The sequence below is a fragment of the Symphalangus syndactylus genome, chromosome 6, assembly GCF_028878055.3.
Source record: "Symphalangus syndactylus isolate Jambi chromosome 6, NHGRI_mSymSyn1-v2.1_pri, whole genome shotgun sequence".
In the NCBI taxonomy this organism is placed as follows: domain Eukaryota; kingdom Metazoa; phylum Chordata; class Mammalia; order Primates; family Hylobatidae; genus Symphalangus; species Symphalangus syndactylus.
This window is the reverse complement of record NC_072428.2, coordinates 145000622-145025916: the sequence shown is the minus strand read 5'-3', so window position 1 is coordinate 145025916 and position 25295 is coordinate 145000622. Positions and strand designations below refer to the sequence as shown.

At 43.3% G+C, this 25295-nt stretch overlaps 1 protein-coding gene and 1 long non-coding RNA gene across 4 annotated transcripts in view; one reads left to right on the top strand and one right to left on the bottom strand.

Moving 5' to 3' along the window:
• The window catches only part of CNPY1 (canopy FGF signaling regulator 1), a 146516-nt gene extending 123698 nt beyond the window's left edge, over positions 1 to 22818 (top strand). For 2 of the 3 annotated variants that reach the window (XM_063642381.1, XM_055269809.2), the window contains 4 exons: positions 6151 to 6354; positions 8119 to 8215; positions 12107 to 12191; positions 12339 to 22818. In XM_063642381.1, the coding sequence (XP_063498451.1) occupies positions 6151 to 6354; positions 8119 to 8215; positions 12107 to 12144 (339 nt within the window). In that variant the 3' untranslated portion in view covers positions 12145 to 12191; positions 12339 to 22818. Of the gene's footprint in view, positions 1 to 5070; positions 5159 to 6150; positions 6355 to 8118; positions 8216 to 12106; positions 12192 to 12338 lie in introns of those variants that run through there. The other variant, XM_055269808.2, reaches the window with a different exon arrangement.
• On the bottom strand, positions 286 to 4945 carry LOC129476923 (uncharacterized). The gene is made up of 2 exons (XR_008655168.2): positions 4754 to 4945; positions 286 to 835 (listed from the first exon to the last, which is right to left on the bottom strand). It is a non-coding gene; the product is annotated as an uncharacterized lncRNA (long non-coding RNA).
• Positions 22819 to 25295: the final 2477 nt, after the last annotated feature.

Genomic DNA, 25295 nt, shown 5'->3' with positions numbered 1-25295 from the left:
GGTGTGGCCCTGTGCACCGACCACAGGTCAGGAAGAGCAGACGGTCAGGAGACCTTGAAGCCCCTCTGCTTGCAGCGGTCTCTGCTTCCCTGGAAGCCACACAGTGTTTTGTGGTTTGCTTGCCAGAAGCCAGCTGGCCCCTTCTGCATAATCCATGTGTGTGCATGCATCTGTGTACCTGTATGCATGGCGTGGTGTGTGCGTGCGTGCAGTATGTGTGTGCTTTCACATCTGTGAGATGAAGCACGCCGAATTTCCTGACTCATCATCCAGTTCATTTGTCCCTTTTCCTCTTAGATATCTAACATTTTTATTTTATTTTACTTTATTTTTTGAGACAGAGTTTTGCTCTTGTTGCCCAGGCTGGAGTGCAATGGCGTGATCTCGGCTCACCACAACCCCCACCTCCTGGGTTCAAGCGATTCTCCCGCCTTAGCCTTCTGAGTAGCTGGAATGACAGGTATGCGCCACCACACCTGGCTAATTTTGTATTTTTAGTAGAGACGGGGGTCTCTCCATGTTGGTCAGGCTGGTCTCGAACTCCCAACCTCAGGTGATCCACCCGTCTTGGCCTTCCAAAGTGCTGGATTACAGGTGTGAGCCACTGCACCCAGCCAGATGTCTAACATTTTATAAGGAAGTCTTGCCATATGCCCGCAAGTATCAGAAGACTAAGTTGGGAAATCCCCCAACAGATTCCAAAAATAGGACTTTTCCCCTTTTCTGGGTTGGGGAACCGTTTTGCAGAGGTGATTCCAAACAGATCATCACTCATCAACCACTATGTTCTCAGTAACAAGACGGTGAAACATGCAGATCTTTGTTGGGCAGAAAACTGTAAAATAAGGAAACAGATATTGCATGTAAGTGTTTAGCTCAATTGATGACAAAGGGTTATATTATCATTAATTCATGTTTACTGGACTTCCACTGGGCACATGTTCTTTTCCAAAAATTTTATTTTAATTTTTATGCAGAATCACGGAAGAGTCCTCTTTTTAAACGTCGGAATTAGAGAAGTGTATTTGTCTGACATTAGATGGAGTTCAGTAAATATTTGTTGAACGAATGAACAAATTCGCATCATGCTCTGTTTATGCTGCAATATTGTTGCCTCTGCCCTTTTAGGTACTCTCACTTTCTCCTCTTAGTTTTTTGAAACCAGTAGGAGCCCTCGGAGCGGTGCCCACTGGAGGGCACAGCTGAGAGGTGCAGTATGAATTGGGTGCCCAAAGTCCTTGCTTAGATTTTTTAACAGAGGTTAAGCTTATGGTATTTTTCATGTGACAGATTGTATTTCTTTTCATTCTACCTAAAATGTTCAAAAATTAAAGGGTTTATTTTTCAAACTGGCAGAATACATTTTAAAATAGGAAAGCAAATGCTAGTACCAATTTTGCATTTAATAATAAAAGGAAAGTGTGTTTTTCAACTTCATAAAGAATCAAATTGTTAGATGACCCCCATTTGGAAAGATCATTAATGTTGATCCATTAGGCCTTTTTTTTTTTCTGTTTGATCACTGTTAAGTTGAAAATAAGCTCCAGAAATTTAAAAAAAATGAATTCTGGAAAAATATCCCCCCCAAATCACATTGTTCTTACTTTATTACCTTTTTTTTTTGAACAACCTAAGCATATATGTTATTGATAAATGTCTGTGAGTAACAAGAACAGGAACACTTACTTACAAACTATTTTGTTTTAAATAAGAATGACTTATTTCACTTTAATTACAGCAGGCAACATTTAGGTATTATTTTCATTAAGTATACTATTATTTGTGGTAAATTGTACTGCAACATTTGTGTTTTCCCCCCAAGGTCTTATGGACACCACAAACTCACCTGTTTAAATATGGAATTTACGGTGGCTGGAAGCACTCCTATTAATTCTGTTATATGTGGTTTGGGCTCCCTAAATAATGTCTAGCTAAAACCTCTCTTATTATGTCCAGATGCAATTCATTTTTTTTCTGATATGCAGAATACTGGAAATGTATCAGCCTTTATTATTCCTCATCGAAATGAGCGCCTTTAGATTTCTAATTATATTGTCTAATAAAACTAAACAGTCAATGCTATTTGCATATTATATGAAGAAGTGTCATACAACAAACTCATAGCAGTCAATTAACATAAAAGCTAATTATATATCTCATCAGCTTACAAGAGTTTCTGAATTCATGCTTCCCCTGTTGTAGCCTAGAGCAAAGGAGCTTTGAATTTTCACTTCTAAATATTGACTTTTAACTAATATCAGCAGTGATTTCAATTTTTATGGATGAAAAGTTAGTGATTAAACTAGATGCAATATTGCTACAATGCAATTAAAATTTTACATTAACTAAACCTCTAGAAAGAAAATATTTGCTACAATGTGAAATTAATTATCAGTCATTAAACAGGTTAAGTACTGGTTTCATATCTGAAGGACACTCCAAAATAATGATAAAGATGAGTGAAATTTATTAGAGGTTGTCAGACTGTAATGGGAGAGACAGATATACCACAACGACAGTTTCCACTGTAACATAATTGTATTCCTGCTGATTGTGACAGCTATCAAGCAAGAAATTTACTACAAGATTAACAGAGACACAGTAATGAACAAACATGGAGGCATGCTGTAATTGGCCGTTATTAAAGCGTTATCATAGCGGTCTGTAAGAAACTCCCTAGCTCCGGTTTTCTAGAGAAGCCAAAGCCAGAACTTTCAAGTACTTCTTTCCATTCTAAAGTAGGGCTATGGGTATCCCCCCACCCCCATTCCATTGCTCACACAACAAGCACAAGGTCAGAAGAAACGTAAAGGGGGAGAAATAGGCACATTTAGGAAGTATGATTAAGAGTTACAGGTGGGGTTAAAATCTGGGAAAAGTTAGGATTTACTTAGAGTGCTTGGGTACTCTGAGATAGCAATGAAATTATCATGGATCATTTTTCTAACTTGTACCAAACAAGTCCATATGTAAAAGCAATGGCAGATAAGAAGACTGTGCCTGTGCGTGGGTTTTCTCTGGATACACAGGCCTTCTCATTCATATTTTAATGAGGTTAGTATCTCTGCGACAGTCCTTGGAGGGCAGAGGCAAGGCTCCCAAAGATTACAATAGGAGGTGCTTTATTGACAAGTACTATTCAAAATCTTCACAGTATAGAAAGACTTCGTTTTATTCCACTTGTCCCAATACTTATTGGCCTCTTATAATCAAAATACTTTGAGGGGGAAAAAAAAAGCCCAGTTATTCTGTGAACAGTCTTTAAATGTACTGAACGTAGTTTAGCTACTTAGAATCATTTTAAACTCTAATCATGTACATTTGAATAAATGTATAAAGAGCTGTAATGCATAAGTATCTTTTTCTTAAATATTTTCTTAAAAAAATTGATGCTTTGGGATTTCAGGATCAAAATTTTTCTTAATCTTCTGCAAAAATAAACTCCACTTGTCTCATGCTGGCTGTTTTCCCTTTCCTGTTTTTAACGAACATCGTAAGGTAGTGTCTCCGAGCTAGCTGCCAGCAAACATTTTCTACTTTTAAAGAATGTTTACTCTAAAGGGCTAGCGAATCACATCAAAAAGCCAGTCAGCCTTCATAGACTGACAAAATTGTAGAAATTCACACGTTTGTACCTTGCCATAACATATTTGTGTTAAAACAGGCAAAACAGTAGCATATTCAAACATGTCAAATTACACTTTCAAAATAAAAACAATCCACTGGTAGGTAGAAAGTTTTAACAAGGGGAACTGTTTCCAAAAGGTGCAACCTAGGAAATAAATCAAATGGCCTGCAGAAGTAAGTTGTGGAAGGCCTTCCACACACAAACATCACAATTTTGCTCAAAACTTAAATGCTCAGCAACTTTTGCAAATAGCTCACAATGTTCTGTGAATTGAAAAATTAGTTTTCAGTGTGGCCTCTACTCAACATGAATCAAGTGGTGTATTAGGATGGAATTTGGTGTTCTAATGGAAGGAAGGCCTAAGTTTCTGAAAGCCCCCAGCGATCAGACCCCTGGTTCCTCCTGGCTCTGTCCCCATCCCCCCAAGTATCAAGTATGTTTACTTTTCAGATGGGAAACGAGAGTGGGGGAGGGAGGAAGGGAAAGAGAGAGAGAATGAATTTCTTGATTACAGTTAGATATTTTTAAATGAAAGCGTCTACTCTTCACTTTCAAGTAAAATGCTACTCTGTTGACATCCAGAAACTACTATGAATATATTGTATATGTATCAGCTAAGGAAATAATACCTAAAATACATGCATCACAGAAAAAACCTCCGTAATCTTTCCGCTAATGATCTGTCTTGATTAAATTACATTTTAAAATCTGCCTCTGCATTTTATAGTTTTTCCAGTGATTAATACGTGTTTAATTATTTGTTTCTGTAAATTAATAAAACAGATTTTCAGTTTTGTTTGTTAATCTACGTATTGTGTGCATGTTTTACAACTTAATCAATGAAAATTAATGAACGGCATAATTAAAGCGTTAAGTAGAACGCTACTTGTGTTTGAAATGTGCACTTTGAGCCACTTAGGCTGCAGTTTTTGACTGTAGACATTTTTAGAGATTAAAACATTCATGAGTTTTAAAAGCGTGGTATTTGAGTGATTAGATACATGTGGTGGTATATTCTATTAAATAGTCCATAAGCTATTTAACTTCCGATTCGGGTGTCTGGGCCTTGAGAGCAGCTCAAAATCAAGCTCCCGTCGAGTCGTGGGAGAGAAGGAGGGATGTTACCTGTGCTCAGGGGAGGCGCAGCTGATAGTTAATCGGCGGCGGTATTTCTCTGACGCGTCCTCTTCCCAAGTTTCTTTTAGAATGTTTTCACAAAGTGGCTTCCTGATTGAAAAGGGGGGCGCCGGTGGCGATGCTGGGTGGTTTGTAATGGAACCTGGGTCTAAAGAACACAGGCGCACCCTCCGCCCGCGCTTTCAAGCGGACGCCGCCGCGCCGCTGATGAGATTTGTGGCCAGATGGCGGTGAAGCGCGGAGACCCTTTGTGCGCCCCGAGCGCGCCTGTGAATGTAGCGCGGTCGCTGGCACCGGAAGGGTTCATACTGCGCCTGAAAGGGGACAATGGAGGCTGGATATATCAACACTGCAGAAATCGAGTTCATTTGTGATTCAGCCCCTTTCACTGCGGTTGTCATGCAAACTTCCTACTTTGATCAGCAGAGGGTGGAGAGGGAAAAAGCCCGCAAAGGCCGCGGGCTGCGGCGCGGTCCGGCGCCCTTGGCGGCTCCACGCCCCCTTCCGGAAGGAGCCGCGGGGACGCCGCATCCTGCACCTTGACCTGTCTAGACGGCCCCGAACGTTTTGTCTCCGTTACCAAGGGCGAGGGGGTGCTCTTTGACCCGCGCCCGGGGCGGAGGTGGTGGCCAAAGGGTCCAGCTGAATCCTCGCCGAATTCCGGAGGGAGAGGGGCGCGTGGGGACGTGCACCAGCTGTTCCCAAAGAAAGCAGCCGAGGAGCCCGCCTGGGAGATGGGGCGCCCGTCCTTGAGCCCCTTCCTCTCCCAGCCCCGCGTCCACCCCAGCCCGGGCCGTCGCGCGGCTGCAGCGCGGGGGACGCGCCGCCAAGGGCAGCCCTGGGGAGGGCCAGACTTTGGGCCTCCCCAACTTCTCCCCGACTAAGGGGGTCTGAAGCCAGCTGAGCGCGCGCTCTCTCTCCCTCTCTCTCCCTCTCTCTCCCTCCCTCTCTCTGTCTCTCCCTCCTTCTCTCTCTCCCTCTCTCTGTCTCTCTCCCCCTCCTCTCTCTCTCCTCTCAGTCTGACAAGTAGATGGATAATAACTGCCATTTTCTATGCGTCATGCTTTTTGCTACATGCTCAGTGATTTCTAAACATGATTCTATGGAGACGTATAGTTTCTAGTTTGAATGTATTTTTTTTCTGTCCACTTTGAAATATATGCACTTTTAAAAAACTAGAATTTACGCTAGCCCCGTAATGATGTAAAGCAGGTCGTTGTTACATTGTAATAACGATCTCCGGTACCGTCTACTGTGCCTGTGCCAGGGAAGTGGCACACGTTTGCATTCATGGAGAGTGTGGCGTTTCCATGTGGACTCGCCGGAAGGTCTTTGAAGTAACATTAACATTAAGACAAGTTTCCTCGCCCTGTCTTTCTTCTTAGATCCCCCTAGCCCAGTCGGAGGCGTTCCTAACGGACCTTTTGGAGAAAGTCTGTGAGCGAATGAACGACTACAAGCTTGAGGAAGACCCTGTGACGAAGGAGAGAACTTTCAAGAGATTTGCTCCTAGGAAAGGAGACAAAATATACCAAGAATTTAAAAAAATATATTTTTATTCTGATGCTTACAGACCTTTGAAATTTGCGGTAAGCTCTCTTCCTTGCAGATGAATCGTATGATCCAGAAACGTGTTTTTGGAACTCTTTTTTGTTGTTTTCTGCTCTTGTGGTTGAGTTTCAAGACATGGAACACCAGAATGCACATTAAAATGTCATCTGCTGCCTTTGTTGTCTTGCTGCTTAAGTGCTTACCATGCATTTAGTAACTTGACTTTTGAGACACCTAAGGGGTTGTGGCAATTTGTGGTGATCAGTGGACACGTTTCAGTGATACTTTACGGAAGGTGCTGTTCACGAGTCCCGGGGACTTTAAGACAGTTTTGCACAATGTTTTGCTTAAACCATTTCGCTCGTGTGGGGACTCCAGAGTGGTCTCAGTCAGTGCTGGTGCAAGGAAGGTCTCTCACAGGTTTCCACGTAAGGAATCAGGGGCTGTGGTTTCTAGGTTAAAAGCCAAATTAAAACGAATGTCGCTTTCAAATATCTACAGCCAAATGACAGAGGGAGAGTGATGCAACCATCTCTTTTTTCCTAAGGCTTCACAGAGGAGGAAGAATTGTATCCTGGGTTGATTCAAGTATTCTAGCCCAAACTAAGTTAAACAAAGGCTTAGGTATGATAGTTGGCCTGATTCCAAATTTCCTTCCAGTATAATGTTGATTTTTCGTGAATGCTAGTCTCTGGCTTGCTAGAATATGCTTGGCAAAATACGTTGCAATATATTTCACTTTAGTCAATGCTGTTGAATCAGACAAAGTGATGGGCAGTCCTGTTTTAAAAAATGTAGTAAGTTCACACATTGGCCAAAATATCAGGCCTGCTGAAACCTTGAAATAAGGGCTTTAGCCGATTTTTAAAGATTTTATTTTAATTAGAAAGTAAAGGCAATAATCAGGGTTAAAAGTACCACAGAATAAGAATGACAATGAATAAGTGTGTTTGTAGTTCACAGGTTTTAAATAGGCACATTACAGTCGAATTTAAATCTTTTAAAATGCCATTAAAAATTTTTAGAGTCTTGCTTAATGAACTCAGAAAATGATTTACAAGTCTCTAGTGAATACCACTGGGTAACTTCACAGCTCCTAAAAGTATAACCTGGTAGTTCTTTAACAAAGAAACATAATTCAGTTAGAATTTAAGATTTTCAAATGCAGGGGCATATTTGAGCACCCTCTTCTCTGAAAGGTCAGGTATTTTTTTTTTAAGTGAAGTGAAATTTTGGATGGATCTCTAAATAGTATGAAAAGACACTTCCCGAAGTAACTGTCAAGTGTGTTCTCCACAGTGAAATTGAAGATGCGTTTGTTTTGATTGCTGAGAAGGCTTAATTGTTTTCACACTTTCAAGCCACAAAATGGATTATTATGTTACATCAGAAGGAAACTGGTTTAACCATTTTGAGGAGCTGTGGTCTTTTTTTTTTTTTTTTTTTTTAATTTAAAAACGGTTAGACTTTTCAGCTTCTTAAATAGGAGGCCCATTTCTTCCTATACTTCCATTCCAATTTAAGGAAGCGAAACATGCGAAGAGATGTTCCTTCTTCAGCCTCCCACATCTTCCAACACAACTCATCATTTACTTAAGCCCCAGGAAAATGATGCAATTAACATTCTGGGAAGAGGGTTAATCCAATGCAATGATGTATTAAACCAAAAGGGCTAATAAAAATGGACCACCTTGGTTACATGATTTCCTATGTTTAGCTAATAAATTGTTGCAAAGTCCTTCCTAACAAAGTGCCCCGCCAGTGTGCGTCTATCCACATATGTTGTTATTATGTTTCTACAGTGTGAAACTATAATAGAAGAGTATGAAGATGAAATATTCTCACTTATCGCCCAGGAGGCACACTATCTAGCTGACAAGCTGTGCAGTGAAAAATCAGGTACTGTGTCTGATGTAACATGTGCTCGCTGCTCGCACACCCTCTCTCTCTCACTCAGCCTTGCAGCGTCTTGTTTGCAGACTGAGCCTCGCTGCCTCTCTGCAATCCACGGCTCTGACACAGGATCCCTCGTCTCCGCTGAATCAGAAACGACAGCATGTGAGAGAAAACAGATAAACAGAAACCACAGGCCTGTGTGGCCTTCCTCTTTGTACTTTCTTTCCTCTACATGTTAAGTGAATTCAAACATTCTTGATTTCCAGTTGTTAAGGAGAAAATTCTTGTTCAGAATTAGAAGCCTCCAAAGCACTTTCTTTTTAAAAACTTTGAGAGATAGGATTTTTCCATCCTGGACCAGGGAAGGAGACCCTCACTTCATGGCTTGAGTATTTGCTACACCAGCAGAAGGTGCGATTTTTATTTTGTAAGAACTTTCTAAATTTTTGTTTGTTTGTTTGTTTGGGGGGATGCTGGATTTTTTTTCCAGGTTCCATTCCTGTATCTACTTAAAAATTTTTTTTTCTGGCTCAGAGAGTGGAAAATAATAGTTAATTCTCAAGCATATACATACACTCAGAAGCTGGAAAAAATGAGCAGAATTTTATTTATAATATACAAAGTTGAAAGCGGTGATCACTGACTCTCCGTTCTGTTGGCTGTATGTAGACCTTCTAGTCCCCTAACTTGGATGCTTGTTTAATACATTTATAACAATGGAGTACACAGTTGTGCATCTTTTTGGATATCTTTGGGAAGAAATGAGTGAGTAGATATGAAGACAATGATTTAAAGCCAGTGGGGTACTTTTAAACAATGTGAAAGTTTGAGACAATTAGCATTCAGCAGTTGTTTACAATAAACTATATAATACACCTACATCCATTATATCAAATGTAGTGCCAAAGTCCTTAAAATAACAGCTACTGCACATTTGTAGATAAATATTCATGTCATCAAAAGTTATTAAACAAGAAGTACACAAATCTTCCATTAACAGAACAGGTAAAGTTTTTTGTTTTTTTTTGTTTTTTTGTTTTTTTTTGTTTTGCTTATACTCTAAGTAGATAATTGGGTTGTTTCTGTTTAAAATCCAGTCTTAATGAAGCTTGCAAAAGAATACAGTGAGATGATGTAGTCAGGATTATTCAGGCATTTGGGGTATTTTTCTTCAATGTTGGCGATATACTATAGAAATGTGTGATGTCCATAGCCACAACTTCCCACAGAAAATGTTTTTAAAGTGTTTCAAACAATTCAAAGATGTATGTATGCATTCAGATATAAGCAAAAATGTGATGAACAATATTTGAAATATTAATTTTCCTATTTTTTCCTCATAAAGGACCTGGTCTATGACAAACACAGATCCATTGCTACGTGGGCCCTCTCTCAGATACTCCAGGAGGACTAGAGAGGGTTCCAGTAACTAGTCCCAGAAGTAGTTGCCCCGAATAATAAGATCCTGGGGAAAGACTGCTCCCAAGTTTGTCAATTTGACTTAATTTCAATAAACTTAACTACCTTTCTTCATTCCTTCTGCATATTTATAATTGGAATAAAAATTAACACTAACCTTGAGAAAATGCAAGCTGAAAGAATAAACCTAAGGTGCAATTTTGCAAGTATAAAATGAAACCTGATTAGATAATTCTTAATTGGCATTTGATTTTTAAAACACTGATTAAGTCCTTACCACTATGAACAGCAGTATTGGAAGTAAAAGCTGTAAAAGATACTCAAAGGTGCACGCCACCATTGAGCCGCTACGTAGTGAAGTGGGATGAGTCCTTTCACGTAATGTTTCTTCATGAAACATATTTGTGGATGTTCTAAACCACTCATAAGTTAAAAACCAAGAATAAATTAATCCTAGAGAGAGACTAGACTTCTCCCACCCACTCAGAAAGCCCTACTGTTAAAAGTGAGTTAATACCACAACAAGGAAGAGAGTTTCTTCAAACTGAACAATTTTTGCTAGAAAAAGCTCAACAACACATCAGTGATAAAAACTCTGATAAGTGACTAAAGCAACAGAGAATTCATGCATCTTAACACATTGGGATGGTTTCAGACAACTGAAGGGTGAGATGTTCGTACTGTAGAAGACTCCAGATGCGCTGGTACCTAATCTAAAATACAAGGACAGCCAGTTGACAACCAGATCATGACAGTCACACTCTGCTTTGTGAAGACAATACTTTACCTTGTGATACTGCACAACAGCTTTGCTGCGATAGACTCTCCAGAGTTTAAACAGTGTCTTAAAGATGTGACTCTGTGTGTGTGTGTGTGTGTGTGTGCACGTGCGTGTGTGTTGGGGGGGTATGAAACTGCACATTAAGCAATAACTTTACTGAGTGTATACTACGTGCAAGACACTATGCTGTTACAATATTCACACACTGCTTTTAGGAAGATAAATATTTAGAAAATAGACATTGGTAGAATTAGAGGTTTTATTGAAAGTTTAGTTCCTTTCTACACTTTACATACACCTTGTTTATATATGAGTTTTGCTTTTCTTCTTAATGTAGATTATTTCTCTTTATTTATAATAATCACATGCTGGCAAGTAAGGGCACATTCACAGACTCTTCAAAATATTGAAGTTCTAACATTCACCCATACACAAAAATAAATGGGGAAGAATGGAGAAAATACTTATGTCAGATTTAAGATGATTGTGTTTGGATGAAAATAAAACACATCACTGAGATTTTCATAAACACTATGTGTCATTTTTTTGATGAGTGAAAAAAATATCCATGAAAGGTTATAGGATTACAAATGAATCTGTGGCTGCCACTGCAGTTTATATACTGGATAGAATAAAAGTCATCAAATGTACTCTGTTTTTGGAGTGTGAGACAGAGTAATAGGGTGTTATTCCTCAGATAATCTCTTTTTTTCCTAGGCAAGAAATAAAGGCAAGTTCATTAGATGTGCCTTGTGGAATATCTTGGGGCATATAGCCCAGACTCTCCAGAATGTCATTTTGATGTCTTGGAGTCAAAATGATTAAAATCTTAATGTGCTATAGGGTCGTGATGAAAAGTGCAGCTCTATGCCACTCAAGGTATGGAACAGAGCACTGTAACTTAGAAATGAATGGATCCTCTAATACTCATGGAAGTATTTGTTAAACAGAATATGTGAGGGCATAAATAAACACACAAATGTATTCTGTATGTATCACTTCTGCTTCCATATCAAACCTTAGCATTTAAAAGCATCATCACTGATGAATTTTCCACATAACAATTTTGAATGCAGTGTATGAAGATGAGATCAAGTATCTAGAAATGTTTAGCCTACATTTAAAGTAAAAGATTTTTCTCTTTTTATGTAGACTTCTCAACACTAATGGGAATGTTAAATTCTAATATGTAAAATAATTGCTTTCAAAGGCTAGCATATTTTTTAAAAGTTATATAGCTAAAGTAATCCATAGCCTTTTTCGATAGAGTTTGCATTAATTGCTTCCGACTGGAAAAGTAGTATTATCAAAGTATCTAGTTGCTTCTGTGATCCTTGGGTTAAACGCCAGATGTCCTGTGCCCATTACAGGCTGTGAAATATCTCTGAGTGGAGCCATGGGTGAAATGACACAATACCTTGGCCTTGCTTTAAATTCTAAAGCCAAAAAAGACTGGAATATGAGGCAAGAACAGCAGTGTTCATCTTTGTTGAAGTTGGGTTTGGGGTGCAGGGGAATAGATTACACCCTTCTTTCTGCTTTTGGGTAATTTCTATAATAACATTTTGGGAAAATTTCCATAATAAAAGTTTTAAAAATATGCTTCCACCAGAACATAGTTTTTGCGTAATGTAAATGACTTAATGGGCTGGTGTCTAAAGTGATAATGATGCTATCTAATTGTTTTTTTCCAGATCTGTGTGAAACTTCTGCTAATCATACTGAGCTCTAGGAGTGCCGTGCCGCTGGTGGTAGAGAGGAGTAAAGTCACACCCAAAGGTCAATGTCTGCATTTTATGTTTGCGTGTTGTCTTTCATGATAAGAAAAATTTTGTCTCTTGTTTATACCGTGTTTGTCTCCATTTATGATTTATTTTGAAAATCTGTTGTTTGACATCATGACAAACCCTGCGTTTTTTTTTATAGGTGAAGCTGAGGAGTACATGAAACTTAAATTAACCTTTGCAGATTTTGATAAATCGAGCTTGACAATAAAGGATTTAATTCCGTATTGAGGAAAAAAGTGAACAAAATAGGGATTTCATAATGTATGCTGTTTATTTTATAACAGTGCATGTGCACATATACAAGTGCAGTAGCTATCTGATAAGAACTGGATTTGAATTCTCAAATACTTGATTGCCTATAAATTTAAGGAAATACATGGCAACAAATTCAAAATGTGGTCTTCTGGGTGAGATATGGCTATTGGTGAAAGAAACAAACCCATTTTTTATCAGGAATGAAATTTAAATTTTTAGAAACCACAAGTTTAAAAGCCCATCTCTAAAATTTAGTGGAATGTGTAAAAACTAATGAATGCTTTAATTTGTAGTAAACAATAATTACATTGGCCTCTCAAACACCAGTCTGAGTTTAAGTGGTTTAGAAAGTTGATTTATTATTGCATCATGTGTTAAAAGATGACATTAGTGATTGCATTTTGTTTTGCTCCAAACTCTTCTGGTTTGTTTGTTTTTCTTCTAAAGGTTTTTTTGGCTCACATTTAGTGTGTTGAGTTTACTACTAAATAATCTACCATTCTTCTACAGGAATGGAAAGAGAGTTGGGACCTGGTGGGAAATTATCTTTTGACCACACTTAATACACAAAGTCTAGTAACAGTTACTCCCGGAAATTTCTTTATCTCTGTTACATTTGCATTCAGTGGAATCTGACTTTAATGATTAAGAATGTCAGGGTATAGTCTACACCAGTTTCTAAAAAGAGATTCTCATTGTCTTTGGTGACAATCAAGTGGGTAGTATGCTACAAATTCCACCCGGAAGACCCAAAACTCTTTGCCATATTGTTACTTAGTTGCTTAAAAAGCACATTATGTGTTTAAATCATTCTCCTGACTCTTCAGCAGGAAACAATTCTTAAATTTAGGAAAATTTACCAAAGATAAGGGGAAGGGCTTTCCATGCCCCCTCCCCACCTCAACTCTGATTAAAAGTTAGTGAGTTAATGTCACTTAATTACTTGGGTGCTTTTTTTTTGTCTTGTCTGTGGCTGCTTAAGTCTGATGGCTCCTACATAACCCAACGAACTTGCACTCAAGCTGACACACGATGGAAATAGAACTGAATAATAATTAACACTACTTTCCAGTAGGGTAGGACAATTGTTATTTAACACATAGTCCCTATAGCTTTATTTAAACTTATCTAGTTAAGGTTAATTTGGCATTTAAAGTAGTAAATCAGGAACATTCTCCTAACTTGGATTTTCTTGGGAAATGCACTAAACAGGAAAATTATTCCTGAAAACCTAGTGACCTTCACAGGAACATGGTGGGACCTGTGACACCAAGTAAGCTTCAGTGAAAAATGTTAACAGTTGTGATTGTAGAAGTGTTGCCAAATTTGTTTTCATACTCTCATTGATCATCATTAAAAATTCTGAAATGTAGGCAATGCTAACACTAATTATAGAAATTAAGAAAATGTGGCCTCCTGTTTGTAACTAAACGGACGTGGGGAGGTGCACCTCCTGTCACTGAGGGGTGCCTTTCATTGACAGTGACGCTTTGCTTTGAATGGAGAGGACGAGGAACTTTGACTTACAGCGACTATCTAAGGTTTTGCTAAATATGGCATTTCAGTTTTTCTTCTTGGATTTCCCATTAAAAATAGTCTTGTATCTTGCAAATTTTTAATATCTCATGACTTGTATATTTTTTCTTTCCAGAATTTTTTCCAGCTCAAACTTGCTAAACTCATGTAAATATTTGTAGCTTACGAAGTTACTGATTCAACCCGTATTTGAATGGTAATGCACAAACCACTGGATTTCTTCTGGCTGCAGGAAGTCAGGTTTCCCTGTGGGCCACTGTTAGGTTGCGCTGCTTTTGCTAATGAACAATGAGATAGAGTAGCTTCTCACTTTAGCATCCTTCTAGCCACCTTGGTGCGTTGTAAGTCCCATTTATTGACCAAAACCTAATCAAAAACAACAAGTGGGGGGACGAAACAAAAACAACAGAAATAAAAGAAACAAGGCAACATTATAGTGTGAGAGAAAGTTTCTCAGAGTTGATGAAAAGCTACCTAATTCTATGTCCAAAAAAATCCCTGGGAAAACACGGGGTAGGGTGTGTAATGCTTATTAAAATAATGAGGAGAGAAGACTCGTTTGAGGCTTCATGGTTTCAAATTGTTCTTTTATGAGATGGTTGGTTTGGGTCTCCATGAAGACATGTGAGCCTGTTCTCATAAAAAAAAAAAAAAAAAAAAAGACCAGATTGGCTGAGATGCCCACTTTATTTTTTGTGATGTGGATTACTATTTGCTAAGAACAAGCCAAGGACAATGAATCCATTTACTGAGGAGTGGAGAGTGGGATTGTGCCGAAGTCCCAAACAGGAAAGATCAATACTTTATTTACTAAGATAACCCTAAAAAAATAGAGGCAATACCTGGCTGTGCTTTTATATCTGTTTCTCGGCTTAGATTGATATTTACTCACGTACGTAATCACTATATCTAAATAAAAAATGATAAACTATATATCAAGCTTAAAATTCAGATTGTCATGGAATATGAGAAAAGTCATTCTCTGATGTGATTTTGTGGTCTGTTTTAAAACTTGGTACAAATTTCTGAGCTAATCTTAAATGTGCTGAAGCTCACGCAATAGGATATTGTATAGTTTGACACCAAGATGCAATTAACAATGATACTAAACCATCAAAATATGAATGCACCTGTGAGATACAAATGTGTTTTTATTATGATTCCCTAGCTATAATTTAATTCCCCTTTATATGTTTCTTAAATTCCTCAGATTAGTTGCTTTTAGAGCAAGAAACCAAGTGGATAAAAAGATCAAATACAATAAATGAAATAGAATTATGGAAGTTGTAAAATTGTATTGCCCTTAAATGACCTAGGGAAAGATAACAGTAAATGATACGGCTCTCACGCGAAGTTTAACTTCTTGCCCCTTCCCCTAAATGTGTGTTTGCTGAGGAGAGAGGCTCTGCTTTTTGTAGTCCACTTTTCATAATCTGCCCCATGGGCGAGAGGTGGTGATGATATTTAACATAATATTGGCTCATTCATTTGTGGGGTCATCACCAGAAACATGGGGCTTTGCTTCAGAAGGACAGTTTGTGGAAGAGGAGTCTTAGATGTCACATACAGTTTTCTACCCTTCTGGGTTCTTCGGGAAAGTCCAAAAATAGATGGATGGATACATAGATAAACAGATAGATAGAAACATGGAAATGTAGCTACATGCATACAAATACACAGACACGGACATACATAATAGAGAGAGGACACAGGGAGATCAGCTAGAGCTTCGAATTTCCAGTGTGGAGATCTCAGGGAAAAAATAGGGTCTTTATTTTTTTTAATTCCTTAATTAAAGAATCATTCCTATGCTCCTTATCTTGGAGAATTATCTCAAGATTTTCATGAAAGAAAAAAAATTACAGTGGACGTAAAGATTCTACCCTGCCACAGTAAGATATTCATAAAACATATTTAATCTATTATGAAGTTGCTGGAAAACAGAAATGCCATGAGGCTGCACTGGAACTGGCTTAGAATCTTATAGTATGTGTCACTATATGGAACATGGATTTCAGTAAACCACGGATTAAATAATTTCCCTCTAAAGCATAATAGCACAGAGTAAAAGCCCAGTACAGTAAGGTGAGCAGTTTGATAGATAGTCCTGTTCCCTCAAAGCCACAGGGCAGGGGGAAGTTCACAAATCACAAGCTTAGTGAATCCAAGATGTGACCCAGAGGGACATGGCCTTCCCGTGGAGCTGATACGGGCGCCAGTAACTTCCTTCTCCTTTTGGGATTGTTAACACACCGGCATCTAGGGAAGGCAAGTGATGTACTGAAGCATTGGATACCCAATGTCAGCTGATCAAGCATGGCCAGGACTCAGAAAGATCTGATATACTGTAAGTACAAATATGAATAGCTATCTCAAACTTTATCAATAGCAAGGTTGGCACCTGAAAAGTTAGACTGTGCTCCTGACGTTTGATATTAAGGGTTTGCCTCATAGCAGCTTTCTGAACAAATGGGAATTTCTCTATAGCGTATTCTCTGATATTGGCCGATAAAAGGTGACTGTAATCCACGAGGTGACACCATTGTCAGCAGAGACAGAGGAGATTTCAATCAGGAGATTTTCATTGTCTGATAGAAGTAAATCTTCATGGCTCTGTTGTTCTTCATCAAAGGGTGCTGATGAAGCACCTTCATGCCCTGTGGTTTACAGAAGAAAGCGGAGAACCAAAAAATAGACTGTTTGGTCCCTATTAAAAATGGACCCTATGTAAAGCAATGTGGTATTAAAACAGAGTGAAATCTAATACAAATGTGGCTTCAACAAGTGTTATTAAATTATTAGACCTTTAGGTAAAAACAGACCCTTGAATTGCTTTTATATGCAATCAAAGCCAAGATGAAATATTAATGCCCTAAGATTAAAGGGTCTTGGGTGCATGCGTGTTTTGAAGCAGTGCCCCTACATGATAAACAGGAAATGTTGCAGGTTAGCTCACTTTTGCATATGCTGTGGATGCTGACACCTTGACCAATTTCGAGAGTGGAAGCCCCACTGGGAATCCCCACTCAGTTCCAGGGATCTGGGTCAGCTGTGCCTGGTGGAGCTGGTGTGTGCCCGTGGGTGTGCTGTGGCTCTCTCTTTCCAAACCGCAAAAATCCCAGCCGTTTTTGTGAGCATGCACTGGCCCTATGGCAAGATCCCACTGTAGAAAGATGGCTGTGTCAAGGTTAGAAGAGAGGGCTGATTGCAACAAATCCCCTTCTGAAACAAAGCCCAGTAAAAAGATGCTGTTCCGCTTACTAACGGGTGGATGCATGGGGGCTTCAGAAAGAAACACGTTTGAGTTTTTTGTTGTTATTAAGAAATGCTTTCTTTTGTACCTGATAACTGAGTCTCAAGTCCAGGAAAACGATAGCATCTCTAGTTCTTGTGCTTCCCTTCTAGTAACTAGTGATTTATTAACAGACCAGGGGCGTTTTCTCCTGTGCACTGACAGTGTTAAGTAAGGTATCTTTAGCCTCATACCTCAGCCCAGGCGGCAGCAGGCGCAGAGGCCCCAGCCTGAGCCCTGCATAGGCCGGCCGGGTGACCTAGCCCACGGCTGGCTGGCCCAGGTGGAGCCCCTGGGCACAGGCAGTGAGGGCAGAAAGCCCAGGCTGGCCGCCGCGGCATCTGTGCCTCGAGGTCTCCTGGCTGTCCTGCATCCCTGCTCGGGGCAGCCCATGCCTTTGAGCGTAGGCTATCCTCACCCCGCCAAGGTGGATCCCAAAGGAACAGACGCCACGGCATAGGCTCAAACAAAGCCTTATCTCAGGGAGGAAGTGAGCCCACTGCTTCCTTCCCATTCATTCCCACATTGATTTGTACCTGGGAAAGGCCCTAGCACAGCTCAGGGCCCTTCTCGCGGCTGGCAGAATGCGTCCGCGCTTCCTGTTAGTTATGAGTTACCACCGTCCCCACTGGAGAAGCGCTTCTCCCTGGGCAATGGAATGGAACCTGTGGTGCAGAATCCTGAGAAAGGGCTGGGGGAGCCTCCCGGTGATCCAGTCCCGCACCCCTGGCTTGGGGGCAGTGCACCTCAGCCCCTCCAGGACTGTGGAACAGTTGGGTGGGGTCTTGCGGCTGAGCTTGGTAGCCGATGATGGTTTCCAAGTAACCACCGCCCCTCTTTGAGATTCCTCTTGGTTTAATCTTCCGCGCAGAACTCAGATGCCTGGCGGGCGCTTCTGAGCGCCTGGCCCCCAAAGACCTGCCGTGCTCACTGTTCTGAACACACGCACCCTTGCCCTTGGCCTTTTTGGGTTTGTGCTCAAATAAGCAAATACTCAGGAAGCCCTAGTGCACCTCAGGCCCCGTGCTGGGCGCCGAGAAGGATACGGGAGTGGTGCAGGCGGGGCACAGAGGTCCTCGTGGGGGAGAGGAGCCCCCGAGGTCAGACCAGCATGGCGGGAGGGCGGCCTGCGGTGCGGCCTGGTGAGGACGTTTAGTGTGGAGGGTGGTGCTGTGCTTAGCTGGACAGGGCCTCCACCCTGAGCTGCGGGGAGAGCAGGGACCACGAAAGACCAGGGCACTGGCTGTCTGCAATCGCTGGCACAAAACACCAAAATGGGAGAACTTTAAGGCAAAAAAATGTGTTCTTTGGTTGGGTGGCCTGTGGTAGCCATGAGGGAAGGAGGCCAGGCCAAGAGCTCCAGTGATGTCAGGGGATAAGGGAGCCCCTTGGAGTGTCCCGCCTGAGAACGAAGGAGTAAGATCAGTACCCGCTGGGAGGACGCAGAAGGGGCTTCCCCCACACCCTCGATGGCAGCCCTGAACGCCTCATCCAGCTGGAAGGACCCAGGAGGGGACTTCCCCCCACCCCACCCCGATGTGGCCTGGAATGCCTCACCCAGCTGGGAAGATCCAGAAGGGGACTTCCTCTCCTCCCCTCACCCCATGGCGGCCCAGAATGCCTCACCCAGCCAGGCTTTGTCCTAGGCCAAAACCCAAGGCAAGTGTTCCCAGGCTGTGTGATAGAGAACTTTTGCGGATCTCAGGTGGGGTCTTGGTTTTGCAAGAGGACTAAGAGTGTTGGGAATCTCTAGGCACCGCCCCCTACCCACGCCACTGCGTAGACCCCAGGGGCCGTGCCTGGAACGGGATGTCCACAGGAAGTGCCCTCGGATAACCCGGAGGCCTTGGAGGACAGGTGCTGTGAAACTTCAAGCTAAACACAGACTCTGACTGTAAGGTCGCTGCACCTGTCTCAGCGCGCATGGACTTGGTGGTGGGCCTGAAGCCAATTTGCATCCTGATAGCTTCCTTTTGAAAGCCCGGCCTAGGGAGTGTGTCTCCAACACAGGCTGGTACCTGAGGGTCCTGGGTCAGGGGATTCTCTCCTTTCAAGATGTCACTGCCACTGCGTGGAGCTCCTCACTGAGGCCTGCTTCATCAGCCGGCTCAGCCTCCTGCCTCGTGCCCACCGAGGGGACGTTTCTGATTCTTTCTACTGCATCCACTTCAGAGACCAATGTGGTCATCTGAGCCTCCTCCCCTGCTGCAGACGCACCTGGACTGTCCCAGTTGCCCTCCCCAACCCTTCAGAGGAGCAGGGTGGGCCTGTGTGGGCCTTGCTCTGGGGAGCCTTGGGACTCTGCTCCTCTGGAGGGATATTTAGACCAGAGCACGCCCAGCCTGGATGGGGCAGGCGGCCTCTACCACTTCAGGCTGCTCGGGCAGGAAAACTGCAGAGGAAAAGGGCTGCCACCCTCTTTAGCTTGGGTTTCTTATTTAAAACCAGATGAAACAAAATGAAAATTGGAAAAAAAAATATTTTTTTTTCTTATAAGAGAAATACAAATATTTAGAAAACACAGATTTTAAAAATATGAAAATAAAGTCTCCAAATTTCATCACCCAGATAATTGTTTACATCATATAATACACATGCATATCTGTGAATACACGTGTGTGTATATACACACATCTGTAAATTAGATTATATCTTATCTACCATGTTATGACCTGTGGCCTTTCCACTTGGTGTATTGTGAATCTGTCTTCATGTCACTCAGATTCTTCTACAGCATAAAATTTAATGGCTGCAAAGTGTTTATTTCACGTGCAAGCCACATTTATTTAACAAGTCTCCTGTATTAGGTCATTTCAATTGTTTTCATGTGTTTATTATTGAGAACAATGCAGAGATTAATTTTTGTAAGTGAATATTTAGCAAATTCAAGAACATTTCCGTCAGCTAAAATTGCAGAGGTGGAAGGCTCCCAGGGGAAGTCAGTGCTGGGAAGGTGGTGACGGTGGGAGAGGCTGGCTCAGGGCAGGCCAGGCTTCCACCCGTGGTGCCAGGTTTCTTGCTGCTCTAGGAAGGTCTAGGGAGACTTGGAGCCACATTTCCAGTGACGCTGAGTCCTCCAGGGAGACCTGGCACCGCGCAGGTGAGGAGGCAGAAGAGTCCTGCCCGTGGGAAAGTCCCATCTTCTGTTCCAGGACAGGGAACCGGGACGGACCCGAACCGCGCCCCGAACCCGCCGCCCGGGCTCCACAGCAGGCCTGTTTGCTGAGCCTCGGCTGGGTGAGCCCAGCAGCCACGGCTCCTGCTAGCATGGCCACGGTGGTGAGCTCAGCACTGCCCTTTACAGTTTATACGTCCCTCCCGAGGGCACTATTTTATGTCATCCTTGCAACAATTTTGTAGAGAAATGCCATTGTCATCTCCAACTTGAGAAGAACAGACTAGGGTCTGGAGACTGACAAATGGCGCGGGTCAAAGGCCAGGTTCCCAGCTCTGCAGCACGTGCGTGCCTCCCTTGAGGGACCGCTCAGGCGGAGAAAGACCCCAGACCTGGGCTTCCTGCCCTCCCTGCTGTCATGGGCCAGACCCTGTAAATGCAGTGGTTGGACCAGACAGTGCCTGCGGCCCTCAGCTCTGACGCGGGAGCAGGGTGTCAGGAGGTCCAGGCTGCAGGGCTCTGCACTGGGATGTGGTGGGGTCACACATCAGCACTGCAGCATTTCCTTTGAGAAGACCATGATTTTCTGGGCAGCCCGGTGGCTGCTTATTAGGACAGGCTGGACATGGGCTTGTCCATAGTGACATCTCTCTTAAATATCGTGGTGTGAACATGTATGCAAACAAGAGGCAGGAGTGCACCCTGAGAAACACATACCGGACCGGTGTGCTGGGGGCGCAGCGTCGTGGCTTCAGCAGAGCAGACCATGGAACCAGCACTCGCTCCAAGGCCTCCGCGGCAGCACAAGGCATTCGGGGTCCCTGAGGCCCCACATGGCCTGGTGGTGGGGAAGAGAAACAGCGCCCACATGTTACCGGTGACCCAGGGAGGAACGTAGGGCCAAGTGCGTCAGAAATGCTCCCGGGGGGACTGACTCCTTTGAATACAAATAATTTTGGGGTGTGGCCACAGGATCAAGCCCTTTACCTGGCACAGCTATTGATTGTGTGGATTCTTCAGCGTGGTAGCGGTGATTTGTTGACCTTACCTTTCCTCTGTTTTTTTTTTTTTTTTCTCTAGAGAGCTGACATCCTTTTAGCAAATACTCATTTTGCCTTTCCATATTCCTGTAAACCAGAGCTTCTTCACCTTTCTTAATGCCATGGATCTTTTTGGCAGCTGTGGGATGCCTACTGACGTACCCTTCTGAGATGAATATATTTAAATGTATACAATAAGATACACAGGATTTCAAAGGAACCAGTCAGATTTAAATAGTTACAAAATGTATTTTCATTGTGATGCATCTTTCTTTACTCATATCTTTAATAACAAGATCTAGCAGCAGGTCTATGGGAAATTTTAAAGTAGTGACGAGCAGAAATGATATTTGGAGATATCTGTAGGTATAACATGACATGAAAATATCTGGTTTAAATCAGCCGCAATGTCACAGGCGCTGCTAAGTTAAACGGTGCAAGGGTTTGATGTCTACTTCATAATAAAAAGAATCAGTGGATTCCAGTTAGAGATGCACTACCAAAAACAAGGATGAACTTTTCCCATCCAAGTTTACAGGATCCAGATTTAAAACTCCTGCTTTAAAGTAAACAGAAATAAGTAATCCTGTTTAGAGGAACCCAAAGCACAGAGAGGCTGAGTGTTTGGCCCAAGACAACACAGCAAATTAGAGCTTCTGTTGAATACATTGCCTGGCCGGTGCCGTCCTCATTTTTCCTCATTAACTTTTTTGTAAGTGAATATTTAGCAAATTCAAGAACATTTCCGTCAGCTAAAATTCCAGAGGTGGAACGCTTTTTTTCCTCATTAACTCTTGGTCTTAAAATGAACACTAATCCGGAAGTTTCATCCTAAAATGCTTCCAAAAAGATTAATTGACTACATTTACTACTTAAATGATGAAGACTACTGGTGAATTTACAAGACTTTTAAAAGAGCATTTTAGAAAATAGGAAAAGGGTTATAATTTACAATTCAAACGCAAATCACATGCAGAATTGTTCAATTAGGGGAGGATTAGAAGATTCATTTTTATCAGGGAAAATCTTGAAAATCCAATGTCCAGTGATCATTTTGGTCACATGATAAAATTAGTGACAAGACTGAAGAAATCCTTCAGACCAACATCCACACTTAAAAGAAATGGACATTTATACATAAGTTAGCTGTAAGCTCCACTTATTGTATTTTGATGGCAAAGGGGACCATGACCATTGGATCCTTGGGTGCCGAAATAGTTCACAAAATAAAGTGCTCTGGAGGAAGTGGTCTCCCCAAATACAGATTGATGTCATAGACTTCTAGAAATGGATACCAAATAGAATGGAACAGTCTGTGGTTATTTCCTCATTTAACTAACAATCTAAATGAAAGGATGGGCAATGTGACTCTTCACTCTGTCATAAATCAAAAGTATAATTTCCCATACAGATTTCTTTTCCATGACTGCCAAGCTTATCGCATGATACCACGGAGTCATCTTTCCATAATAAAGACGTCCTAACCCATTCACAGGGAACCTTCCCAGGAGGAAGCAAACTCTTCCTCTCTGCCATTTCCGGACTGGCTTCCTCTCTCCGTCCCCTAACTTTCATCTCGGCTGCGTTTCTTTTTGCCTCCCCCTTGTCCCCTGAGTCTCAGCCATGGATAACCCTGCTGCGTGGAGACGGTTGAGAGAGGCCGGTGTGAGCTTGAGTGTGGAAATTTGTCACGTACAGAGATGGCACCCAGAATGCCTAGGGTGGTCCCCGCGCCTTCAGCCCCCACTTCACTAGGTCCCTCTCCTCTCTGCCCCCAGCCATCTCCTCCTTCCTGCTTCCTGCCCTGCTTGTTTCTTCCCTCTTGGATTAACCCTTCCCCTCTCTCAGCATTTTCCTTTCTCCTTCCAGGTGTTTTTATCCCGGTATTCAAGCACATCTGGGTATTTCCAAAGCAAGCCGGGTGGGGCCAGGGAAGGAGCTGCCCACGGAGAGCTGGTGAGGTGAAGACACTGCTTCAGGCCGAAGGGATGGCCCTGGGCTGTGTGCTGGACTCCTTGGCTTCAGTTTCTGTAAAAGCCCGGTAAAATCTAGGGTCGATAGGGCGGTTTCTGAGTCCCTTTGATTACTCCACGATCCCGTGAACTCCCAGTGCCCACTCCCACGTGTTGGGGCGGTGGCCATCTCTTGCCCTCCCCTCTCCGGCCTAGGTCTTGTTTCTCCGCCTCAGGCCTGGAAGTCTATCTGTCCACCTGTTTCCCACCCCGTGTCTCCCTCCGTCGGGTTCCTGCACCATGGTCCCAGGAGCCCCTCTGCCGCCCCGCCCTGGCCCTTCTGCGGTCTCGACACCCGCTGCGGCCGCACCCTTCCTCCGCCTGGTCGCCTGGTAGCTGCGTCTTGTCACTGATGCTCTTTGCTCTAATGGCCTTTGTTGCATCGTCTCCTGCTTTTTCCCTTTTGTTTCTGTGGGGTTCTCTAAACTGTTTGCTCATTTCAAAAAAAAAAATCCGTCTTCCGCGTTACCCCATTCTCTCCTGCCCTAGCAAGTCCTACAAGCGTGTCTCCTGCAGGCCCAGCCGGATGCCTGAGGCCAACCATGGCAACAGCCAGGGCGCGGGGGGGTGGAGCCCGGAGCTGGCCAGGGCAGCTCATCCAAGCCTCGGCTTCCCCTTCTCACGGAGGGAGGGCCGGACAGAGCAGCCCAGGACTCCCAGGGGATGAAAGAACATTCCAGAAACCCAGCCCCTTGTGGCAGGCCTTTAGGAAGCTCCAGCTTGCCGGGTGCTGTGGGGGGCGGGGCAGGGGGGAGTTTCCGATTCCTGGAGAAATCGCTCCTTGCTCCTTAGTGACACTTGCTGCTAATATTAATTGTAAGTGTGTGAAGACAGCACCGGCAGAGAAACCAAACAACCTCCAGTAGCAGTCCTGGTGCAGAGGAAGAATTTCAGCCTCGCCTGAGGCCTGGTCTATTCCTGTGAGGACTTCTTCCCTGGTCCTTTTCCTTCTGAAGCCGTAGCCTTCTCGGATTTGCCTGCAAGGGCTACCCTGGAACAGTTGAGGAGCCTCACTGTCCCCCATCCCTGCGGGCACGGGGGCAGGACACTCTCTAGCCCAGGCTCCTGATTAGAAATGTAAAAGAGTTCTCCTGCGGGAGCAGATGCCCCGCCACTTCCTGAGAGGTCCCTCCTTTTCTCTTCCCACTCTTAAAGACGCAGGGCACACAGAAGACGCAGCCATGCGTGCAGCTGGGCGGGCCATTCAGCGCCCTGCCCTTCCTGGGCTCTGCAGTGGCTGGGGTGGCTGAGTTCAGCCTCTGCTTCTGGTGGCTTCTGAAGCATGAAGGCCCGGGCAGCGGTGTTCAGGACAATCCTCCCTGGCAGGGCGAGGCCGGGAGCTGGGCCCCTGTCCCCCTCCCCCTCCCCGCCGGCTCTGCATCCCGGGTTCCCTCCTGTGATGGGAGGCTGTGACTGAGGGAGCCTCCCCTCGGCGGTGTGAAAGTGACCACACTCTGCTGTCCTGCCAGGGAAGCTTGGTGGTCCCAGCCCGTGCCGCTCCCCCGGTGTATGGGACAGGGTGTCTGGATGCTGCCTCTCTCTCACTGCCTGGCAAGCTGGACACAGCCTGGGCCCAAAGAGAACAGACACAGAGCCCCAGGAGGAGCCAGCCTGCCCGCCGGCTCTGGGCACAGATCTGTTCCACAGCGCTGGCTTCCATGGCTCTGTGTGTGTCTGTGGTCGCCTTCATGCCCAGTGCAGGTCCTCACCCTTCTGTCCCAGCCTCAAAGTGGCGGCCTCCCTCCCACCTGCCCTTCCACCTGCTGCCAGAGAAGTCTCTAGAAGCAGGCCTGCGATCACATCGCCTTGCACGCCTCCACTGGCTCTCAGTGCACCTGAATGAGTC